We start from the raw sequence: 15,701 nt of genomic DNA, 5'->3' as shown, positions 1-15,701 counted from the left end.
GCATTTAATGATATTAATTTTTTACTGTCAAATATCTCTTAGTTAAAACATCACTAATACGTTTTATGAGAAGCGAGTTATCTTCTTATCAATTCTGCTACTGAAAGAGGAAGAAAGATGAGATAGGAGCAGACATAAACATAACACCCACATTACCACCTACAGCCATATTCCATCTTCACTTCACTACACTTCACTGAATCGGATCCCCAAACATCTCTTGTTCAATAAAATCCATCATCTCGTACATCCTCTAATATACAAGTCGATTTACAAAGAAGTACATTTTTCATCCTTCTTGTCGTAGCAAATACAAACCAACCAAGACTTGGCCCATCGAAAAAGAGCCGCCTCGCGCGTCGAGCCCTTCCCTTTTCCCTCTTCCCCAATTCGAGCATAAAGGCTTGACTTGCCCATGCCATGATGCCGAAAAAATATCTATATATGCAAATAAATCCTGTCCTCTCGATCGGCAAACGCGAGAACCATATCCTGCCCTTTTTGGGGTTTTCCTTCTTCTCTCGCATTTCCTTTTTTCTCCTCCCTTCTGATGTTTTTACAATTATTACAGAGCTGAAACCATTATGTAGCGGAGAGATAGTGAAACGCCGTATCCATCACCTTTTTTTGTGTCCTCTTTTTCAGGATTGTTGAAAGGGGCTGCTTCATGCCTTGGGGGCCTCGCCACCCTCCTTCTTGGATCCAAACATGCCAGAGAAGTTGCCCATCATGCTGTTCATCATCTCTTGCTGGGCCTTCTCCATGGCCTGCTGCTCCTCCTTGAGCCACTTCTCGCCGTTCTCGCGGATCTCCTTCTCCAGGGCCTGGTAGTTTCGCTGACCGCGTTCGCGAGCAATGTCCTGGATCATCTTGCCCTGCGCATAAGCCTCGCTAGGATCCTGCTCTCCGTCAATGGGCACAGTCATGCTCATCTTGCTGGGCTTCAGACCCAGCAGGCCGCCGAGCGCACCCATGCCTGATGGCTTTCCATGGCCCTTCTTTTCAGCAAGCTTCTTGTTGAATTCTTTTCGAGCAATGGCTTCTCGGCGGGCAAATTCGGTGGGAATGTGCTTTCCTTCAAAGGACTTGAGAATCTTTCGCACGTCCGAGTATTGCATGGTGTGGATATATTCGAGGAAGGGAATCAAAGCCACAAGCTCCTTGTCGCCGGCCTCACCCTTCCAGGGGTTCAAAACAATGGCGTTCTCGGGCTGTTTGCGGACGTGGGAGGCGTTGGTGTCGAGGATAATGACCTTGGAAAGATCACGGTTGAGGTACGAGAGGTCCTATTTGAGTATAAGTCAACTTGGATTCGAGGATGAAGAGAGACAAAGATGTTGCGTGGAATTTGTAGTAAGAAGCTTACCTTGACAATCTCTCCGTCCTCGTATTTGGTCGCCTCGCGATACAGAGGCCACATGATGAAGCGGAAAGGGTCCAGCTTTCGGACAACAGGTTCTGCCATGCCAAAAGGCTGTGTAGTAAAGAGAACCAGCTCGTAGTACTGGCTCAAGTATCGGATGAAGTAGTCCATGCCGGGACGCTTGGCGACTCTCCAGCCGTGCTCACGAGTCCATTCGCTGTGAATGAGCATGTCGTCCAGGCTGAGGCAGAGGGTGTAGGGTCGCTCGAAGCTGGGGTCGGGATCAGGTAGCAGCTTCTGGAACGCTGGATCCTGGTAGTAAGAAACAGACTCGCCCCATCGCGCCTTGGTGCGCTGCCACCACAGAAGAGGGGTCCAGCCGTTGGGAATATCCGGGTGGCGGTCGGCTTCGATGGAGTCCTCCCAGTTGCGACCCATGTATGCGATGCTAAGAGCCGATCCCGAGCCAGCAACGGCCAGCATGAAGCGAGTCCACCACTTGCGGTTGCGCTCGCTGGTAGAGACATACTCTTCTCTTCCTCCACGGCCTCGGCCACCACCGGCGGCTTCCTCCTCGGCGCCAACCTCCAGCGCTGACTGCGACTGCGACTGCGACTTGCCCGCTCTCTGCTCAAGTTCGGCCTCTAATGTTGAAGGAATACCCTGCGTGAGATCGGGCAGCTTGTGAAAGGGGATGGGCTCAGGCTCGGCAGACTCGGCGGGCTTCTGCGAGGCAACATTGCCCTCTGGCGCTGATGAGCTTTCGGCGGCGGGGTCTTTCGGTGTTGATGAGGCCTGCTTCTGGGTGTCTTTGGGCGGCTGCGCAGAGCTCGGCTTGTTGCTCGCATAGGCTCGGAGGAGCTGATACGCTGGGGCTGCTGTCGCTGGGCGAATCCGGAGAGGCTGCAGGGCCGCAGCTCGTGGTAGGCGGCCGGCCGTCAGCCCCAGCCGAGAGGCCTGAGCTACTCTGGAGAGCATCGTGAGATGAGACGAGACGTCGTTCAAGGATGTGGCGGGACAGATGGAAGGCGAGATTGCTCAATTGCGCATGTCCAGGCCGCTGGACGATGACCTCGATGCCGCCGGATCCAATGCTCTGAGTGGCTGCTGCGGGTGTTGGCTGTCGCAGAGAATGGAAGCTTGTTAGTGACTCTCTCGCTCTTCTCCTCTTGCGTATTGGCCCGCCTCCGTCATCCAAGAGATTTTTTTTTGTCGCGGCTGCATCTGCCGGGGTTTAAGCGATTCTGGCATGTTCTGTTCGAGGTGGGGGTTTCTGCATTTGCCCCGTTTGGGTCCCTCACTGCCGCGTCCGGCCTAGCGCGCTCGCATCCGGCTCACGTGCAAAGCGCGGCCAACAATTTGGAGAACTCTCGGCCTTTCCGCTTTCTGCCCCAAAACCTCCGATCGGTACCGGGTACTTTGTGATATTCCCGGTTTGTCATAGACAAAAATCGGCCTTCCCCAGCTTCCGTCTTTTGTCTTGTCTTCCCCTCACACGAGCAAACCCTTGTTTCGGTCCTGTCTCTCTCTCATCCTAATACGACGCTCATCTTGGCTATTGCGACTCATTAGCAGTGATATTACTGGCGGCTCTTGCTCCAGGTCCCCTGTCTCAGCGCCGCCCTGGAACACCCGCCATTCCTGAACCATCGCCTGATCATCGTCTCTCGTCTTCTGCCAATCACCCAGGACCCCTATCATGGCTTTTGCGTTTGGTGCAATCTAGAGGGTGGTTCATCTCGAGTCTTGTCATCTCGCCATGGAACCACCCTCGACGAGGCACCTCGTTCCTTGCAATTGATTGACTGACTTTATTCCGCCCTATTTAACCGCCGGTGTGGCAGGCCGGCTGGACCCCAGATTGCGAATACCATTTCTACAATACGGATTGCGTTTTCACCATAATTCGCCACATCTCAAAGTTGAAAACAAGCCATATCTCCTTTTCTGCTCGACCACTTCATCATGTCTGAACATCCCTCCAAGAGCAGCGGCCGTCGGCCATCGATGACCAAGCCCGTGCCGCCACCAGCCCCAAGAAAGGCGCAAGCCACGGGCAAGAAGTCGCAAGCTGGCGCGCATAAACCATACGCCTCAGGAAGCAAGGCGCACATAATTTCAATACAGAAGCCTCAAGCGGCTTCAAGCATGATTGAGGTCGAGGCTCCCGAGCAAGTACCTCAGACCGTGGCGGGTAGCAGCGACAATAAGCTAGAAACCACATCCACCGATTCTCTGGCTGTTGACATTGCTTCTTTGACTCTCGATACCCCCATCATCGAACTTCGAAAGAAGCCACCGCGCGTCCCGGCAACGCCATTTCACTTTCTTTCTCTGCCCTCGGAACTGCGCGTCAAGATTTACGAATACTACTTTGACGAAAACGAAGACGCCCTAGACCTCTCCCCAGAAAACTACAAGCGCTACCACAAGAGGCTCGGCCTCATGCGCGTCTGCAAGCTGCTCCGCGACGAAGCAACCTACTTCTTCTACGGCACCCGGACCTTTCGCATCTTCCCCACATATCCTGGCAAATACTTCAAGAGCAAGAAACCCATACTCGCCCGTCTCAAGCCCCGCCAGCGCGAATGCATCACCTCTTTGGAATTGCGCCTCGGTCCGGGGTGGAATGCGCCACCCAAGGGGTGGGCTGTCAACGATGCGCTGGGGCTTCAGGACTGCATCAATGTGCATCAGCTCAAGGTCCTTGTGGAATGCGACCCCAGTGACAACATCTTCAAGGGCTTTCGTCGCTCCGAGGGCTTTTACGAGAAATTCAGCCGACAGCTTCTTGCCAGCGTTCTTGAGGCGCTGCCGGCGGTGAAAGTTGTTGAATTCGATGCCTGGTCTAGCGTCAAGAAATCGGGCGCTATGATGACTGGCCTTTTCAAGGTGGTGACCGAAAAGGAGGGCTTGTCGATTCAATGGGGACCAGACCGCGGCTGGACTGACGCAGAGGAAGAAGAACCCGTGGCAACGGTTGGGCCAGATCCCAATAGGCCAATCGAGACCGTTCCGATCCAGGGGTTCGGAAACGCACACAACATGGGTCTAATGGTTGTGGCGTAAATGGGCATGGAGCCATGGGTATTGAGATTCAGTTTGGATCTTGCTGGAATGATTGTTACGATGGATGTATCCTATTATATGAACAGGCGCCTTGTTTTAAACCTTTGATTACCCTTTTCTACTCACCTTTACTTTTCAAAGCGTCAGTCTTGTTTACGGCGTCAACGGCCCCAAATGAGGGTACGCGCTCTCTTTGCATAGGTAGCTCAAATATACCACCACTCCTTCTATAGGCTATTACTACTCCTAAACTGTCTCATAAAGTTGAAAACATGGTGCATTTCGCTTCATTTGGTATCCCATATAGATTCAATTTCCCAAAACTACTACTCTCTTCTTCTCCTATTCCTTCTCCTTTCCTTACAGCGCCCCAAGTGTAGACAGCGCATCCCGCAGCTCCTTGATCGCCGTCGGCACATCGTCGAAATTCAACGCAGATATCGCAAACTTGGCATGTTTCTGCGCCTGCGCCATGCTCTTTTGATCTACCACCGCTCGCGAGCCGCCTCCCAGCTTGGGAATCGGCGGCGGCGCTATCGGAGCCGGTGCGTGGATGGGAGATGCAATGGCCGGCGGGACAGAGGCCGTAGGAGCCGTCCAGGCAGGTGGCACGGATGGGTTGATTGGCTGAGGAGGCTGAGGAGGAGGCGCAAAGGATGTGAAGTGCGGAGGAAGCTGGGGCGTAATGGCAGGTGTAGGCTGGGGCGTGAAATGCGGAGGCTGCGTAGAGAAAAGAGGTTCTGCAGGCGGAGCAGGGCTGGTGCTCATTGGCGACGGGACGAATGGCTCGCTCTGCGGCTGTTCGGGCGCCTGTGGTGGGAAGTATCCGTCTTGGACGTGCTCTACCCGCGACGGCTCTCCGCCATCAGGAGCGTCTTCCACGAATGCGGCCTGTGGTGGTGAAGCAGTAGCAGCTGTAAGTTCCTGAACATCGGGATCTAGTGGATCGAGCGCGAGTTCGTCCTCTTCTTCTCTGGGCTTGGGGTTTGACTCGTTGGGGTCTTTTCCCTCGCGGATGGCCTTGAGGATGCGGGCGGCGTTCCACTTTGCAAACTTGATCTTTTGGAGGACGTCTGGTTCGGGGGTGCCCCATTCGTGGGTGAGATCAAAAAAGGTTGCGGCTGCATCAAAGGTATCGGCGGTTTGTCTGGCAAAGGAGTTTAGAATCAGTTGTGGCTTTGTCCGTGTGCCGTGCTCACCTCGTCACTTTATTCGCCTTCATTGTCCTCTCGGCACGATCAAACGTCTCCTGCGCAAACTGCTCGACGTAGGCCTGGCCTGCCGTATTGTCCATGATGGCATCGTCGTCTGGGCGCTCAGACTTTGTGGCCTCGAGGCGCTCGAGCAGCGTCTTTGTGAAGGCGAAGCAGTCATCGTCGGTGGTGTGGAGGCTCTTTCCTACAATCTGGTTGACGGCATGGTATTCGCCTGTTTCTTTGTGTGAGAAATACATCATGCAACGCATAAATGTGCGGATGGATGGCACATACACCAGTATGAAATGGCTGGCTTAAAGGCGCGCAGCTGGTTTGCTCGGTTGAGAAACCGACTGACCTCGGGGATCTTGAGCGGCGGGGGGATTGGCTCAGCCATTGCGGTTTGCACTTGGCTCGCCGCTGTGCTCGATATGCGGATGGTAAAGTAAAGAGGAAGCAAAGTACAAAGCTTGAGAGGGAGAAGAAAATATTTCGAGTCGCAGAGCAAAGATGCTGGGATCGTGTGAGAGTTGCCTTGCCAGCGACGTAATGAGGTGACGATGCGTCCCCCCCCACATTCGCCCACATGGCAGCTTTAAAGCTGGCGCTTTGTACTCTGCCCAGGGACTCAGCACCAGCCACAGCGTTTGCCCCGCCTGAGGTCGCGCCACACTTACAGATGTGGAAGCTGCCGAAAGAGTAAACGGCTTGGGCGAAATGACACTGTGTTTGGAGTGAGATGCACGTATTCTAAAGTCTTGATGCCATGCTGTTTGTTCTCGATAATCCCATACAGAAATTCCATTCTTGAATCAAAATTAGCGCAAACATCAAAAAGACTATTCGCCGAAAAACATGTCACCACGATGTTATAGCTCCAACCCTTCTATAAGTCAGGTCAGGCCCCAGTGCTGCATTGCCCTGTCCCATTGGTAAGCCACACCTCGCACTGTGCACCCTCCAGCGTGGCCTTTTCTGAAATCTCATCCCCGATTTCACCCAAGGACCAGGCCACTATAAATTCAAGCCGCCGTGACATTGTCGTCGCATTTGAGTCACATCTCTATTTGCTCACTCCTCATCCCATTTTCTCGTAGGTGAAGGGGGATTTCTCATAGGAGAAAATCTCGCCAGCTTATAAAAAAGAGACATCTTTGCTATAAATCAACTTCTCACATCTCACTTACTTGACAAGCTTACACGTTCCAACACCATGCATCAACAAACTCTCCTCGCCACTCTGGCGGCGAGTCTTGCCGCTCTGCCTTTTGCCCAGGCCGGCTTGTACTCCAAGAGCTCTCCCGTCATTCAACTAGACGGCAAGTCATACGACCGTCTCATTGCGCAGTCCAACCACACCTCTGTAAGTTCATCTCTCACTATACAACGTGTAGATACACAAAAACACTAACAAACAACAAGATTGTCGAATTCTACGCCCCCCTGGTGCGGCCACTGCAAAAACCTCCAGCCCGCCTATGAAAAAGCCGCCAAAAACCTGCAGGGCCTCGCCAAAGTCGCCGCCATCGACTGCGACGACGAGTCCAACAAGCCCTTTTGCGGCTCCATGGGCATCCAGGGCTTCCCCACGCTCAAGATTGTCCGCCCGGGCAAGAAAGCCGGCCGGCCCGTCGTGGAGGACTATCAGGGCCCGCGCACGGCGAGCGGCATCGTCGATGCGGTGGTGTCCAAGATTAACAACCATGTGGCCAAGTTGACGGACAAGGAGATTGATGCGTTTTTGGAAACGGATGGGGAGAAGCCAAAGGCGATTTTGTTTACGGAAAAGGGGACTACGAGCGCGCTGCTGAGGAGTATTGCTATTGATTATCTGGATGTCATTTCGGTGGGACAGGTCAGGAACAAGGAAAAGGCTGCCGTCGAAAAGTTTGGCATCTCTTCGTTCCCGTCTTTTGTCCTCATCCCGGGAGGCGGCAAGGAGCCTATTACCTATGATGGAGAGCTCAACAAGAAGGACTTGCTCGAGTTTCTCAAGCAAGTCGGCTCCCCCAATCCCGATCCAGCCCCGGCCAAGGCCAAGTCTGGCAAGAAGGCAGCAACTTCAAAGGCCAAGGAAGCCAAGGAATCATCATCTACCACATCCTCCGAAGCCTCTTCAGCCGCCGCGCCCGAAGCCACCCTCATTGAAATCCCCGCTCTCAAATCCAAGGCCGAACTCGAGGAGCACTGCCTCCACTCCAAGGCCCAAACCTGTGTCATTGCCTTTGTCCCCGCATCCACCTCCGAGATGCGCAACAAGATCATTTCCTCCGTTTCCCAGCTCCACACAAAGTACGTTCACGGAAAGCGTCATTTCCCCTTCTTCTCTCTGGACAGCGACGTCGAGGGTTCTGCCACTCTAAAGGAAGCCCTCGGACTCGACGGCAAGATTGAGCTCATCGCCCTCAATGCCCGCCGCGGATGGTGGAGACGCTACGAGGACGGCGAGTTCAGCGTCCACAGCGTCGAGTCCTGGATCGATACCGTCCGAATGGGCGAGGGCGAGAAGAAGAAGCTCCCCAAGGGCGTTGTCGTTGAGAAGCCAGAGACTACCGAGGAGGCCAAGATCGAGACAGAGGCCCCAGCAGCCGAGTCTGAACATGATGAGCTCTGAAAAGAAGCTATATTCTGACAGCTACAAGATCTATGTTAGAAAATAGGAAGAAAAAAAATTGAACAAGATTGAATATAAAACATCGCCAAACAGCAATTTCCATAAAAACTCACCTGGTATCATCCAAAAAGCATAGCAGTCCAAAGAAACGCCCATTACTCATCCAAGCTCACAGCCATCATATCACTCCTCCGTACGGCTCCCTCTTTGATCATCTTTCTTCCCTTGTGCTTCACAATGCCATCCAGCAATCTCCTCACTTGCTTACACCCGTCCACTCCCACTACCAGCATACCCTCCAACCGGCTCACCTGAACGCGGCTCTCACACACCAATACCGCGACTTTATCGCTATCGCCAAGTGTTCCAACCGTTAGATACGGCAATTCCTGCTCCTCCTGGGTATTCAGGTCGAGCAGAGGATCGGCTGCATCATCGCCCGCAGCGTAGGAGGAAGTTGAGCCTGCAGTACAGGCTGTGATGTAGTCTGTCATGGGGATACCGGCATCAATGACCGCAAGAGTAGTCGCATTGATCAGCGCAGCAAGAAGCGAGCCATCCTGTGACAAGACGTGCAGAGATACCGTAATCGTCGAGTGTGGGAAAAGGTGAGTATGCAAGTTGGCAGCCAGCGCCTTCTGAATCGTAATCTCCATCTCCTGGATGCGCCTAGTAAAGATATCCCAGTTAGTCATTCTCATCTCCTTTCCTCTTTTATCATTCTTTCGTCTTACCTATCATTTCTCCCCCTCCTCTTGCGATCCACGCTCGAAAATCCAGCCACCACCACATTCACCACAATGCTCGCTCCCTCTTTCTGCCCCGTCGCCTGCGCGCTGCCCACAGTCCCCTTCTTCTGTCCCGCCTGCGGCTCCGCCGGGCCAGTCACCACGCACATGACCTTTGTATGGCCCATTTCGAGATATGACGATCCGTCGGCGGCGTCCTGGGTGTGAATCTGGGCGTGCAGGCGGCGGAGGTCGTTCCATCGGCGGCCGTCGATGCGCAGCAGCGCTAGGGAGTACGTTGATGTGTCGAGAGGCATGGCGACTGCTCCAGGGTGTGAATTGAGCTGCTACTGTCGAATGTAATGGGTTTCGTGGAATATTTTGTCATGTGAGGAAACACAATTGCAGATGTCAGTTAAAGATCTGCGAGGCCTAGAAATTTTGGAGCTTGAAGCGTAGTGGGGTCAATTGGAGCTGCTGTGTGGCTGATAACGGAATGCTGTGGCGCTGGCTACGACAAGCAGTAATCGGAGCATGTCCACATAAAGAGGTTATAAGTAAAACTAGCCACCATTGGAAGCAGATTTGTACAATAAATGTTATTAGAGGTTCATTATTACATTAATATAGCAGTGGCCACGCGCCCTATCAGCGTGGTCGGGTATAGCAACTACTCCAAGTAAAGCAACTTACACAGCTTTTGACACAATGCCGATACAGTAGTAGAAGAAACAAAGTCAACTCGCTCGCTATAGTAGCCGCCTATGCTCCTCAAATGGAGCCGCATCAATATCATCAATAACGATCCTCCCAGACTTGCTCAGTTCTGCGCCGCGGTCAAATATCGGCGTGGAAAGACGAGTATGTGCCACCTCCTGTCTGCTCACTCTCGCCTCGTCTCTTGGAATCCACAGAGTTGGCTTCGGTTCCCAGAGTTCCGGAGGCTCATACGTAGCACGTTTGTCTCCTTGTCTATATGCAATTGGCGGTCGTTCTTCCTGAGGAAGCAGCTTGCGTAATGCCACAAAGTCTTCGTGCTCCTCTGGGTGCAACCACCGGATGAGAAATCCTGGCGGCTCCTCTCCATCCCCATTCCTTAGAAAAGCAAATGTCCTTTTAAGATATTCGTTAATTCCATACTTGCCTGCCTCGGTGTTGAACTTCTTCATAACAGCAGCTTTGATCCATGCCGTTACAGCCATTCGGAGACTGCTGGCGCCTTCAAGGCCCCTGTTGGCGACCACGTGGTGATCGTCTTCGTCAGTGTCCTCTGTATCGGGCTCTTCTTCTTCTTCGCCAAATCCTTGTTCCATGTCAAAGTAGCTCGCAGCTGCACCGCCGGCATCATTCCCGTCAGCTTCTCCAGTGTCACTCTCAGCGGCGAGCTTCATCTTTTCCTCTTCTTGGATCTGCTCCTCCAGTGCCAGTGTTTGTGGTAGATTCCACATCAGGCGCGATATGGCGTCTCTCAGCAGGAAATGAATGAGTCCCGTGAAAAGCAAAAGGGCAATGACCAGCCCCATAGGTCCATACGCCTTATTTAGAATCAATAGGCCAATCAGGCAAATTTGTGCCAGATAAAGGCCGATAATCAGCTGTTGTAGTGCACGCGGATAGAAGAGACCTTTACTATCCGTTGATGTGTCGAAAACATAGATCAGGTTGTATTTCCAAACCATGCCCATGAATGCCATACCGCCAGCGCAAAATACAAGAATCAATGGCGCAATACAGGCATATGAAAGTGCTGCCGGAAATATTCATGGTCAGTCCGAAACTTCTTTTGGATAAGGGCACGGAATAGATGATGGTTTAACATCGGTAGAGAGAAAAAACCAAGAGTGTACAACGTACCAATTACACCCATATTCGTAAAGACAGGAAATATGCCACCCCAGCGAGCAGGTCGAAGCTTGCGCCACGTTCTAAAGCGTGTCCTTGGTACATCAGATGTTTTTGCCACAATCTCATGGCGAATAACCGAAAACGCCTGCAGGAGACCGGTTGCACCAGTAGCCAAACACTGGATCAGAATATATGACAGGTAGAAATTAGATGCCTTGGGCAGATTCTGTGCGAGAAGTGACTGGATGCCGAGGGGATTCTCGATGATGCTTTGAAGTGCTCCCGAGGCGGCGGAAGTGATGGTTGTGACCAAGAATACTTGCACGACTTGAAAGGCAAAATAGGCATTTTGCGTAAAGAGCTCTCCGATAACGAGAGAAGGAATTCCAGCTTGTGCAGCACAAACTACAAGTTGAGCAGCGATTAGTTCTGGTTCACATTTCACGTTATAGCCAAGAAAAGAAGGGAGGGGAGGGGATTTCTTACTTCTCAAGATCACTGGCACCAGCGCCATGAGCACAGACAATGCAAAAGGCGGGAGGAAACCACCAATAACACCTTTCACAAAACTAGGTAGGTTGCCGACCCAATGAAGAAAAGGGACTTCTTTGGTCAGGAAATCAATGTTGGAAACGATGCCGACAAAGGCTGCAGGAATGGACCAAAAGATGATGGCGGCGGTGATGCCACACAGAATCAAGAGACGGCGAATAATGCGTTCCCACCACCTCATCCTAAGGGATTTCCATATGACCTCCTCTGGGCGAATTCCAAGCAGTCCCGGGGCCATTTGTAGCGGCAAATGATGCACCACAACCTGCTGCGCGGCATGAGCAGCCTCTTGGGTATCGAATTCTATAAAGGCAGCAGGGAGAGGGTCGGCTTCGCCTCTCCGGATTCGACGTCGTAATTGAAAGATTTCCTTGTTAAGCTCCTTGAGTCTATTGCGAGTCCACTTGATCGTATCGACTCGACGACCAAAGTTGCCAATGGGTCGATGGTGTGGTCTGTCTTGAGCCGATATCCACAGGGCTGCGACAGAGCCTCTCACGTCTGGCAAGTTGTCTCCTAGGCCGTAAGGATGAACATAATCCAGATCCTCGGCTTTGATCACCTCCTCTTCTTCATTACCAGTCACGACGTCTTTGCCTCCTTGGACGTTGTTGACGTAGTCTTGAAGTTCGATATCCGGCACAATGTGAATTTCAGATAATACCGCTTCCCTCGGCTCGTTGGACTGTCGAACAGTTTCACCACTGTCTACAGTGCTCATCTCGTTATGCGATGATGACACGTCTTTGCCATGTCCAATGTCTTGTCCATTCAAAGTTCGGGTATCACGCCCTGTTGTGAACCAACGCCGCACGCCGGCAGACTGCGGATGTTTGCGGTAATGCTTGTTGCGGGCCGCATTTGCCTTTTTTATCAAAGTGATCTCGGCCTTTTCTAGTCGCATAGCAGTCTCTTCCCGTTCTTTGACCAAATTTGCAAGCTCCTTCGTCGTGCGTGGAATAAAGATTCGCTTCGCCGAATCGCCGTAGAGCTTTCGAAGTCGGGCTTCATCGCGGTAAGGCTTGGGCACACAAAGCAATAGCATTGTCTTGGACGAGAGTCGATCAGCATAATAGGGCGACGAAAGATATGCTTGGCGCAGGTTAACAAAGTAGATGCACTCTCGCACAATTGTAAACAGCGTAAATCCTGCAAAGCGTATGTTAGTAGACATGATTTAGACCAATTGCCAACAACGCCTTACCAAAGAATAGCCAGGCAACAAAGGCATGAGCCCATAGCTTTGCCGATCCTGTGAGGACATTGCCAATCGTCAAGAGCTCGAGCTGGGTGAGGTCATTGCCGCCGGTGCCGTGTATCGGAAAGAGGATTGGCCACACGATGCAGCAGCCAACAAGGCTAATGTTCCGCAGCACCTTGAGGTAGCGAAGAAAAAAGTAGGCGTCGAGGGAGCCATAGTTGAGAAGGTAAGTGTCTGGGATCTGGTAAAAGGGCTTGATCCAATTGAACAGGCCAGAGGGCAGCTCAGGAGTAGGTTTTCTAAAGATGGCTTGCGTGAGATTCGAACAACCAATAAAGTGCATATATTTTGTGAATCAAGAATTAAAGAAGGAATTATACGACGAGGCAAGCGTCAAAGAGGTCGAAACGACAGGAGAAGAAGGGGAGCCCTTACTCTGGGTATCGCAGACTGGGTATCGTCTTGGGTGCATAAACCCGCTTGAACCGAGGCCGCAACAAGATGAAACAGGTCAAGCATATGCTCATGTATATCGCCACGGGTGCAAAGGTAGCACCGAGCTTAGACAGAGACGCCGTCTTGTTGCCGTTTGCCGTGCTCAGAGTACCACCGCTGGAGCCGTCGCGACCAGACCCGACTCGAGTGTCGTTGGGCTGCAGGACAAAAAGTTAGCTAAGAACCGGCGCACAGCGTCAATCAATGGTATGGTGGCGTGAATCGGCCCCCAGCCCAGAGGCCCCGTCCCGCTTCAGCTCGCAAGATGCAGCGCCAGCTGGCGATGCTGTGGGCTGTGGGCTGCGGAGAGAAGCGAGATGGCGGCCGCATAACGGCTCCAGCAGGTCGATTTGCATTTGCATTTGCATCTGCACATCGGGGCGCAACGCCAGGGCGACGGGACGTACCAGCGTGAGGCCCCTCTCCAGGAGCCCGTGCCAGGACATGGCGATGTCGAGAAGCTGGCGATGAGGAAGAAGCTCAGGCTGCAATGGCTTCGCACATGCAAGACATCTTCACCGCCGACAGAGGGAGCGAACAGTCGGGATCCGTGTGTATTCCCCGTGTCCCGTCTACGGGGGAAAAGGAAATAAAAACCAGCTCGAGCAATGCACCGCAGCTGGACCAGACGCAGAAGCCGATTTTTCAGCAAGTCAGGTCGAGCCGACGGCGCACAAAACCAGTCGCGGGCTCTACTTGTAGTATTCTGCACGCCGGCGCCGTGAGCCACATGGAAAAGACATTTAGCCCCAATTACCAATTGGGCGCTGGCACGGCTCCAGGATCCGAGGTGAGAACCGGGGATGCTGGTTGACGGGCAATCTATCAGCGAGAGGGGACAGCGGCGATTGATGTCAGGTCAGCTTTCTGTTCTCGTCCCCTGTAACCTCGCCGCGCCATCACTGACTGACAGGCTGGCCGCGCCTGTGGTAGGCCGGCACAGGAGCCCCGTCTCGTCTGGGCTGGTGGATGGCAATCAAAGGGGGCAATAATACCACCAACATTTAGTGCAGAGGCGGCTGTATGTGCGCCGCAAGGCTCGCGACCCGTTCACCATCCACGGCATCAAGGATGATCCCTGTCCGCCATCGCCAATCGGAAACGCAGATTGGGTTCACTGTCTTTCTGTGTTTTCTTCGGCAGTCCTTGTACTTTGTACGGCATCCTGGACGCATGTCGGGTGGGGAGAGGCGAAGCGAGACTCGAAGGTGGATGACGGTGATGATGCTGCTGGCCCGCCTCTCAAGATGCATGTCTCAAGGAGCCATCACCGAACTCATTTGTGCAGCGAATGGAAATCTCCCGTACAGCGCCAAATCAAGGCCAGGCCCGGCAATGTCTCGGACAAGGACGCCCGCATGATGCGGTGTTGAGAGAAGAAGAAATACTACTAGTAGTACCTACAGGTAGCTGGAAGCTGTGCGCTACGGCTGATGCCACTACAAGTCGGTACACGCACTATTGCAGCTCTTCCAGGTCGTATACGCTGGCAAGGCACCACTTGTTTAGTCTTATGTCCCATATCAGTTACTGGAATCTTGCATCACCCGTCTGCTGTACTTTGCAAGACCGCAAGCCGTGTCTCTTCGATCTAGAACTCGCTGCCAGGATCATCTGCTGGCCTCTCGGAAAGTGACATGTCAGACTCGGGTCTCTTAGCCCTTTGCTCCCTGCATCTACTCCCCACTTTCTGCCTCTCGAAGAGCACCACGATTCGCAGCGTCTCAGCCTTTTTTTCCTTTCTATTTTTTTTCCCTCGCATGTAATTGACAAGTAGGCACTGTATTCAGACAGCACGAGCCAAGACGGCTTCTTGTCCAACGGTTAGCGAGCCCGATGCGTCTAGTACAAGTAAAACGGCGTTCCTGAGCCACTCTTAGGGCCGACCCAAGCCCGGGCTCCATGCGGTTTAGCCGCTGAATAGTTGCGAGCTGAAGGCCCCCAAACGGCCCCAAAAGATGGACCCCAAAAGATGCCGGCGCTTTTTGCTAGCAGTCATGGGCGTAAGGCTCGGGGTAAACAATGCCGCCATTGATGCGGAAATGGGCGTAGATCTGAGGCGCTCATTTGTCTTTATTGTTTGTTTTCAGCCCCAAACACCACCCTGGACAATTTCTCTTGATGTCCTAGCCTGGGTACGTGTATATACGAGTACGGATTAGCCTTGTCAGCTCGTCGGATGAGAGCCTGGGATTCGGGGCTTCAGCTAGCTGAGCCCGAGGCTACAGCCTCAAATCCCACGACACTCCATCCAATGCAACAGAGCATAGACTATGAAATGTAATCGTAGTAATTCTCAGCCCATTATCTGAAATGAATGACATGTCAAATACATGTACGAGGTATAATCACAGGAAGGCCATCTGCATGTAGGCTAGACTTCTCTTTACCCGTGAGCCATCTTCATTTTTCACCATCATGCGTCGCTTTCGTCCATATCGCCAGAACGGCTGCTTTCGCCATCTACGTCAGCCCACAACTCAGTCATGTCCACCCATGGTGCTGTGACAGAGCCTGATGTGTCCCTTTACAAACGTATCTGTGCACATTAGAGCGTCCAACGCTGCGTTCGTCACCAAGGCGCTCTATAGATGGCCATTCGAGCAACTAATCCGACAATGGCGGCCAAGTTCAACAA

At 52.7% G+C, this 15,701-nt stretch overlaps 8 protein-coding genes across 9 annotated transcripts; 4 read left to right on the top strand and 4 right to left on the bottom strand.

Moving 5' to 3' along the window:
* Positions 1-73: 73 nt before the first annotated feature.
* On the bottom strand, positions 74-2,524 carry TrAtP1_000181 (uncharacterized protein). The gene is made up of 2 exons (XM_014091897.2): positions 1,367-2,524; positions 74-1,286 (listed from the first exon to the last, which is right to left on the bottom strand). Exons 1-2 carry the CDS (start codon positions 2,339-2,341, stop codon positions 666-668), a joined length of 1,596 nt encoding a protein of 531 aa, XP_013947372.2. The 5' UTR covers positions 2,342-2,524; the 3' UTR covers positions 74-665.
* An 804-nt stretch (positions 2,525-3,328) lies between these two features.
* Positions 3,329-4,432, top strand: TrAtP1_000180 (uncharacterized protein; the record flags this gene model as incomplete). The annotated part of the gene is made up of 1 exon (XM_014091898.2): positions 3,329-4,432. The coding sequence occupies one exon, from the start codon at positions 3,329-3,331 to the stop codon at positions 4,430-4,432; it is 1,104 nt and encodes a 367-aa protein (XP_013947373.2).
* Positions 4,433-4,674: 242 nt separating this feature from the next.
* Positions 4,675-6,201, bottom strand: TrAtP1_000179 (uncharacterized protein). Its single transcript, XM_014091899.2, has 3 exons — positions 5,923-6,201; positions 5,632-5,860; positions 4,675-5,579 (listed from the first exon to the last, which is right to left on the bottom strand). Exons 1-3 carry the CDS (start codon positions 6,023-6,025, stop codon positions 4,793-4,795), a joined length of 1,119 nt encoding a protein of 372 aa, XP_013947374.2. The 5' UTR covers positions 6,026-6,201; the 3' UTR covers positions 4,675-4,792.
* Positions 6,202-6,841: 640 nt separating this feature from the next.
* On the top strand, positions 6,842-7,110 carry TrAtP1_000178 (uncharacterized protein; the record flags this gene model as incomplete). The annotated part of the gene is made up of 2 exons (XM_014091900.2): positions 6,842-6,991; positions 7,051-7,110. The coding sequence occupies 2 exons, from the start codon at positions 6,842-6,844 to the stop codon at positions 7,108-7,110; spliced, it is 210 nt and encodes a 69-aa protein (XP_013947375.2).
* Positions 7,111-7,195: 85 nt separating this feature from the next.
* TrAtP1_000177 (uncharacterized protein) lies at positions 7,196-8,242 on the top strand (the record flags this gene model as incomplete). The annotated part of the gene is made up of 1 exon (XM_066110475.1): positions 7,196-8,242. One exon carries the CDS (start codon positions 7,196-7,198, stop codon positions 8,240-8,242), a length of 1,047 nt encoding a protein of 348 aa, XP_065966547.1.
* A 155-nt stretch (positions 8,243-8,397) lies between these two features.
* On the bottom strand, positions 8,398-9,287 carry TrAtP1_000176 (uncharacterized protein; the record flags this gene model as incomplete). The annotated part of the gene is made up of 2 exons (XM_014091901.2): positions 8,398-8,911; positions 8,977-9,287. 2 exons carry the CDS (start codon positions 9,285-9,287, stop codon positions 8,398-8,400), a joined length of 825 nt encoding a protein of 274 aa, XP_013947376.2.
* A 272-nt stretch (positions 9,288-9,559) lies between these two features.
* Positions 9,560-13,968, bottom strand: TrAtP1_000175 (uncharacterized protein). 2 transcript variants are annotated; one of them, XM_066110473.1, is made up of 6 exons: positions 13,471-13,968; positions 13,004-13,221; positions 12,572-12,867; positions 11,302-12,516; positions 10,825-11,220; positions 9,560-10,717 (listed from the first exon to the last, which is right to left on the bottom strand). In XM_066110473.1, exons 1-6 carry the CDS (start codon positions 13,507-13,509, stop codon positions 9,720-9,722), a joined length of 3,162 nt encoding a protein of 1,053 aa, XP_065966545.1. In that variant the 5' UTR covers positions 13,510-13,968; the 3' UTR covers positions 9,560-9,719. The 2 variants fall into 2 exon arrangements, with proteins under 2 accessions (XP_065966545.1, XP_065966546.1); XM_066110474.1 differs by having other exon boundaries at positions 9,560-11,220.
* On the top strand, positions 13,554-14,436 carry TrAtP1_000174 (uncharacterized protein; the record flags this gene model as incomplete). The annotated part of the gene is made up of 2 exons (XM_014091903.2): positions 13,554-13,853; positions 14,077-14,436. The coding sequence occupies 2 exons, from the start codon at positions 13,554-13,556 to the stop codon at positions 14,434-14,436; spliced, it is 660 nt and encodes a 219-aa protein (XP_013947378.2).
* Positions 14,437-15,701: the final 1,265 nt, after the last annotated feature.

Source organism: Trichoderma atroviride, chromosome 1 (assembly GCF_020647795.1).
Source record: "Trichoderma atroviride chromosome 1, complete sequence".
NCBI classification, from domain to species: Eukaryota; Fungi; Ascomycota; class Sordariomycetes; order Hypocreales; family Hypocreaceae; genus Trichoderma; species Trichoderma atroviride.
This window is presented reverse-complemented; position numbering and strand designations above follow the sequence as displayed.

Coding starts and splice junctions, on each gene's coding strand:
- TrAtP1_000181 (XM_014091897.2), bottom strand. CDS start 2,341: ATGCTCTCCAGAGTAGCTCAGGCCTCTCGGCTGGGGCTGACGGCCGGC. Junction 1,287..1,366: donor AGGACGGAGAGATTGTCAAG/GTAAGCTTCTTA, acceptor ATACTCAAATAG/GACCTCTCGTACCTCAACCG.
- TrAtP1_000179 (XM_014091899.2), bottom strand. CDS start 6,025: ATGGCTGAGCCAATCCCCCCGCCGCTCAAGATCCCCGAGGTCAGTCGG. Junction 5,861..5,922: donor GCCAGCCATTTCATACTGGT/GTATGTGCCATC, acceptor ACAAAGAAACAG/GCGAATACCATGCCGTCAAC. Junction 5,580..5,631: donor AAGGCGAATAAAGTGACGAG/GTGAGCACGGCA, acceptor CTCCTTTGCCAG/ACAAACCGCCGATACCTTTG.
- TrAtP1_000175 (XM_066110473.1), bottom strand. CDS start 13,509: ATGTCCTGGCACGGGCTCCTGGAGAGGGGCCTCACGCTG. Junction 12,868..13,003: donor CCCAGTCTGCGATACCCAGA/GTAAGGGCTCCC, acceptor AGCCATCTTTAG/AAAACCTACTCCTGAGCTGC. Junction 10,718..10,824: donor TACGAATATGGGTGTAATTG/GTACGTTGTACA, acceptor TATTTCCGGCAG/CACTTTCATATGCCTGTATT.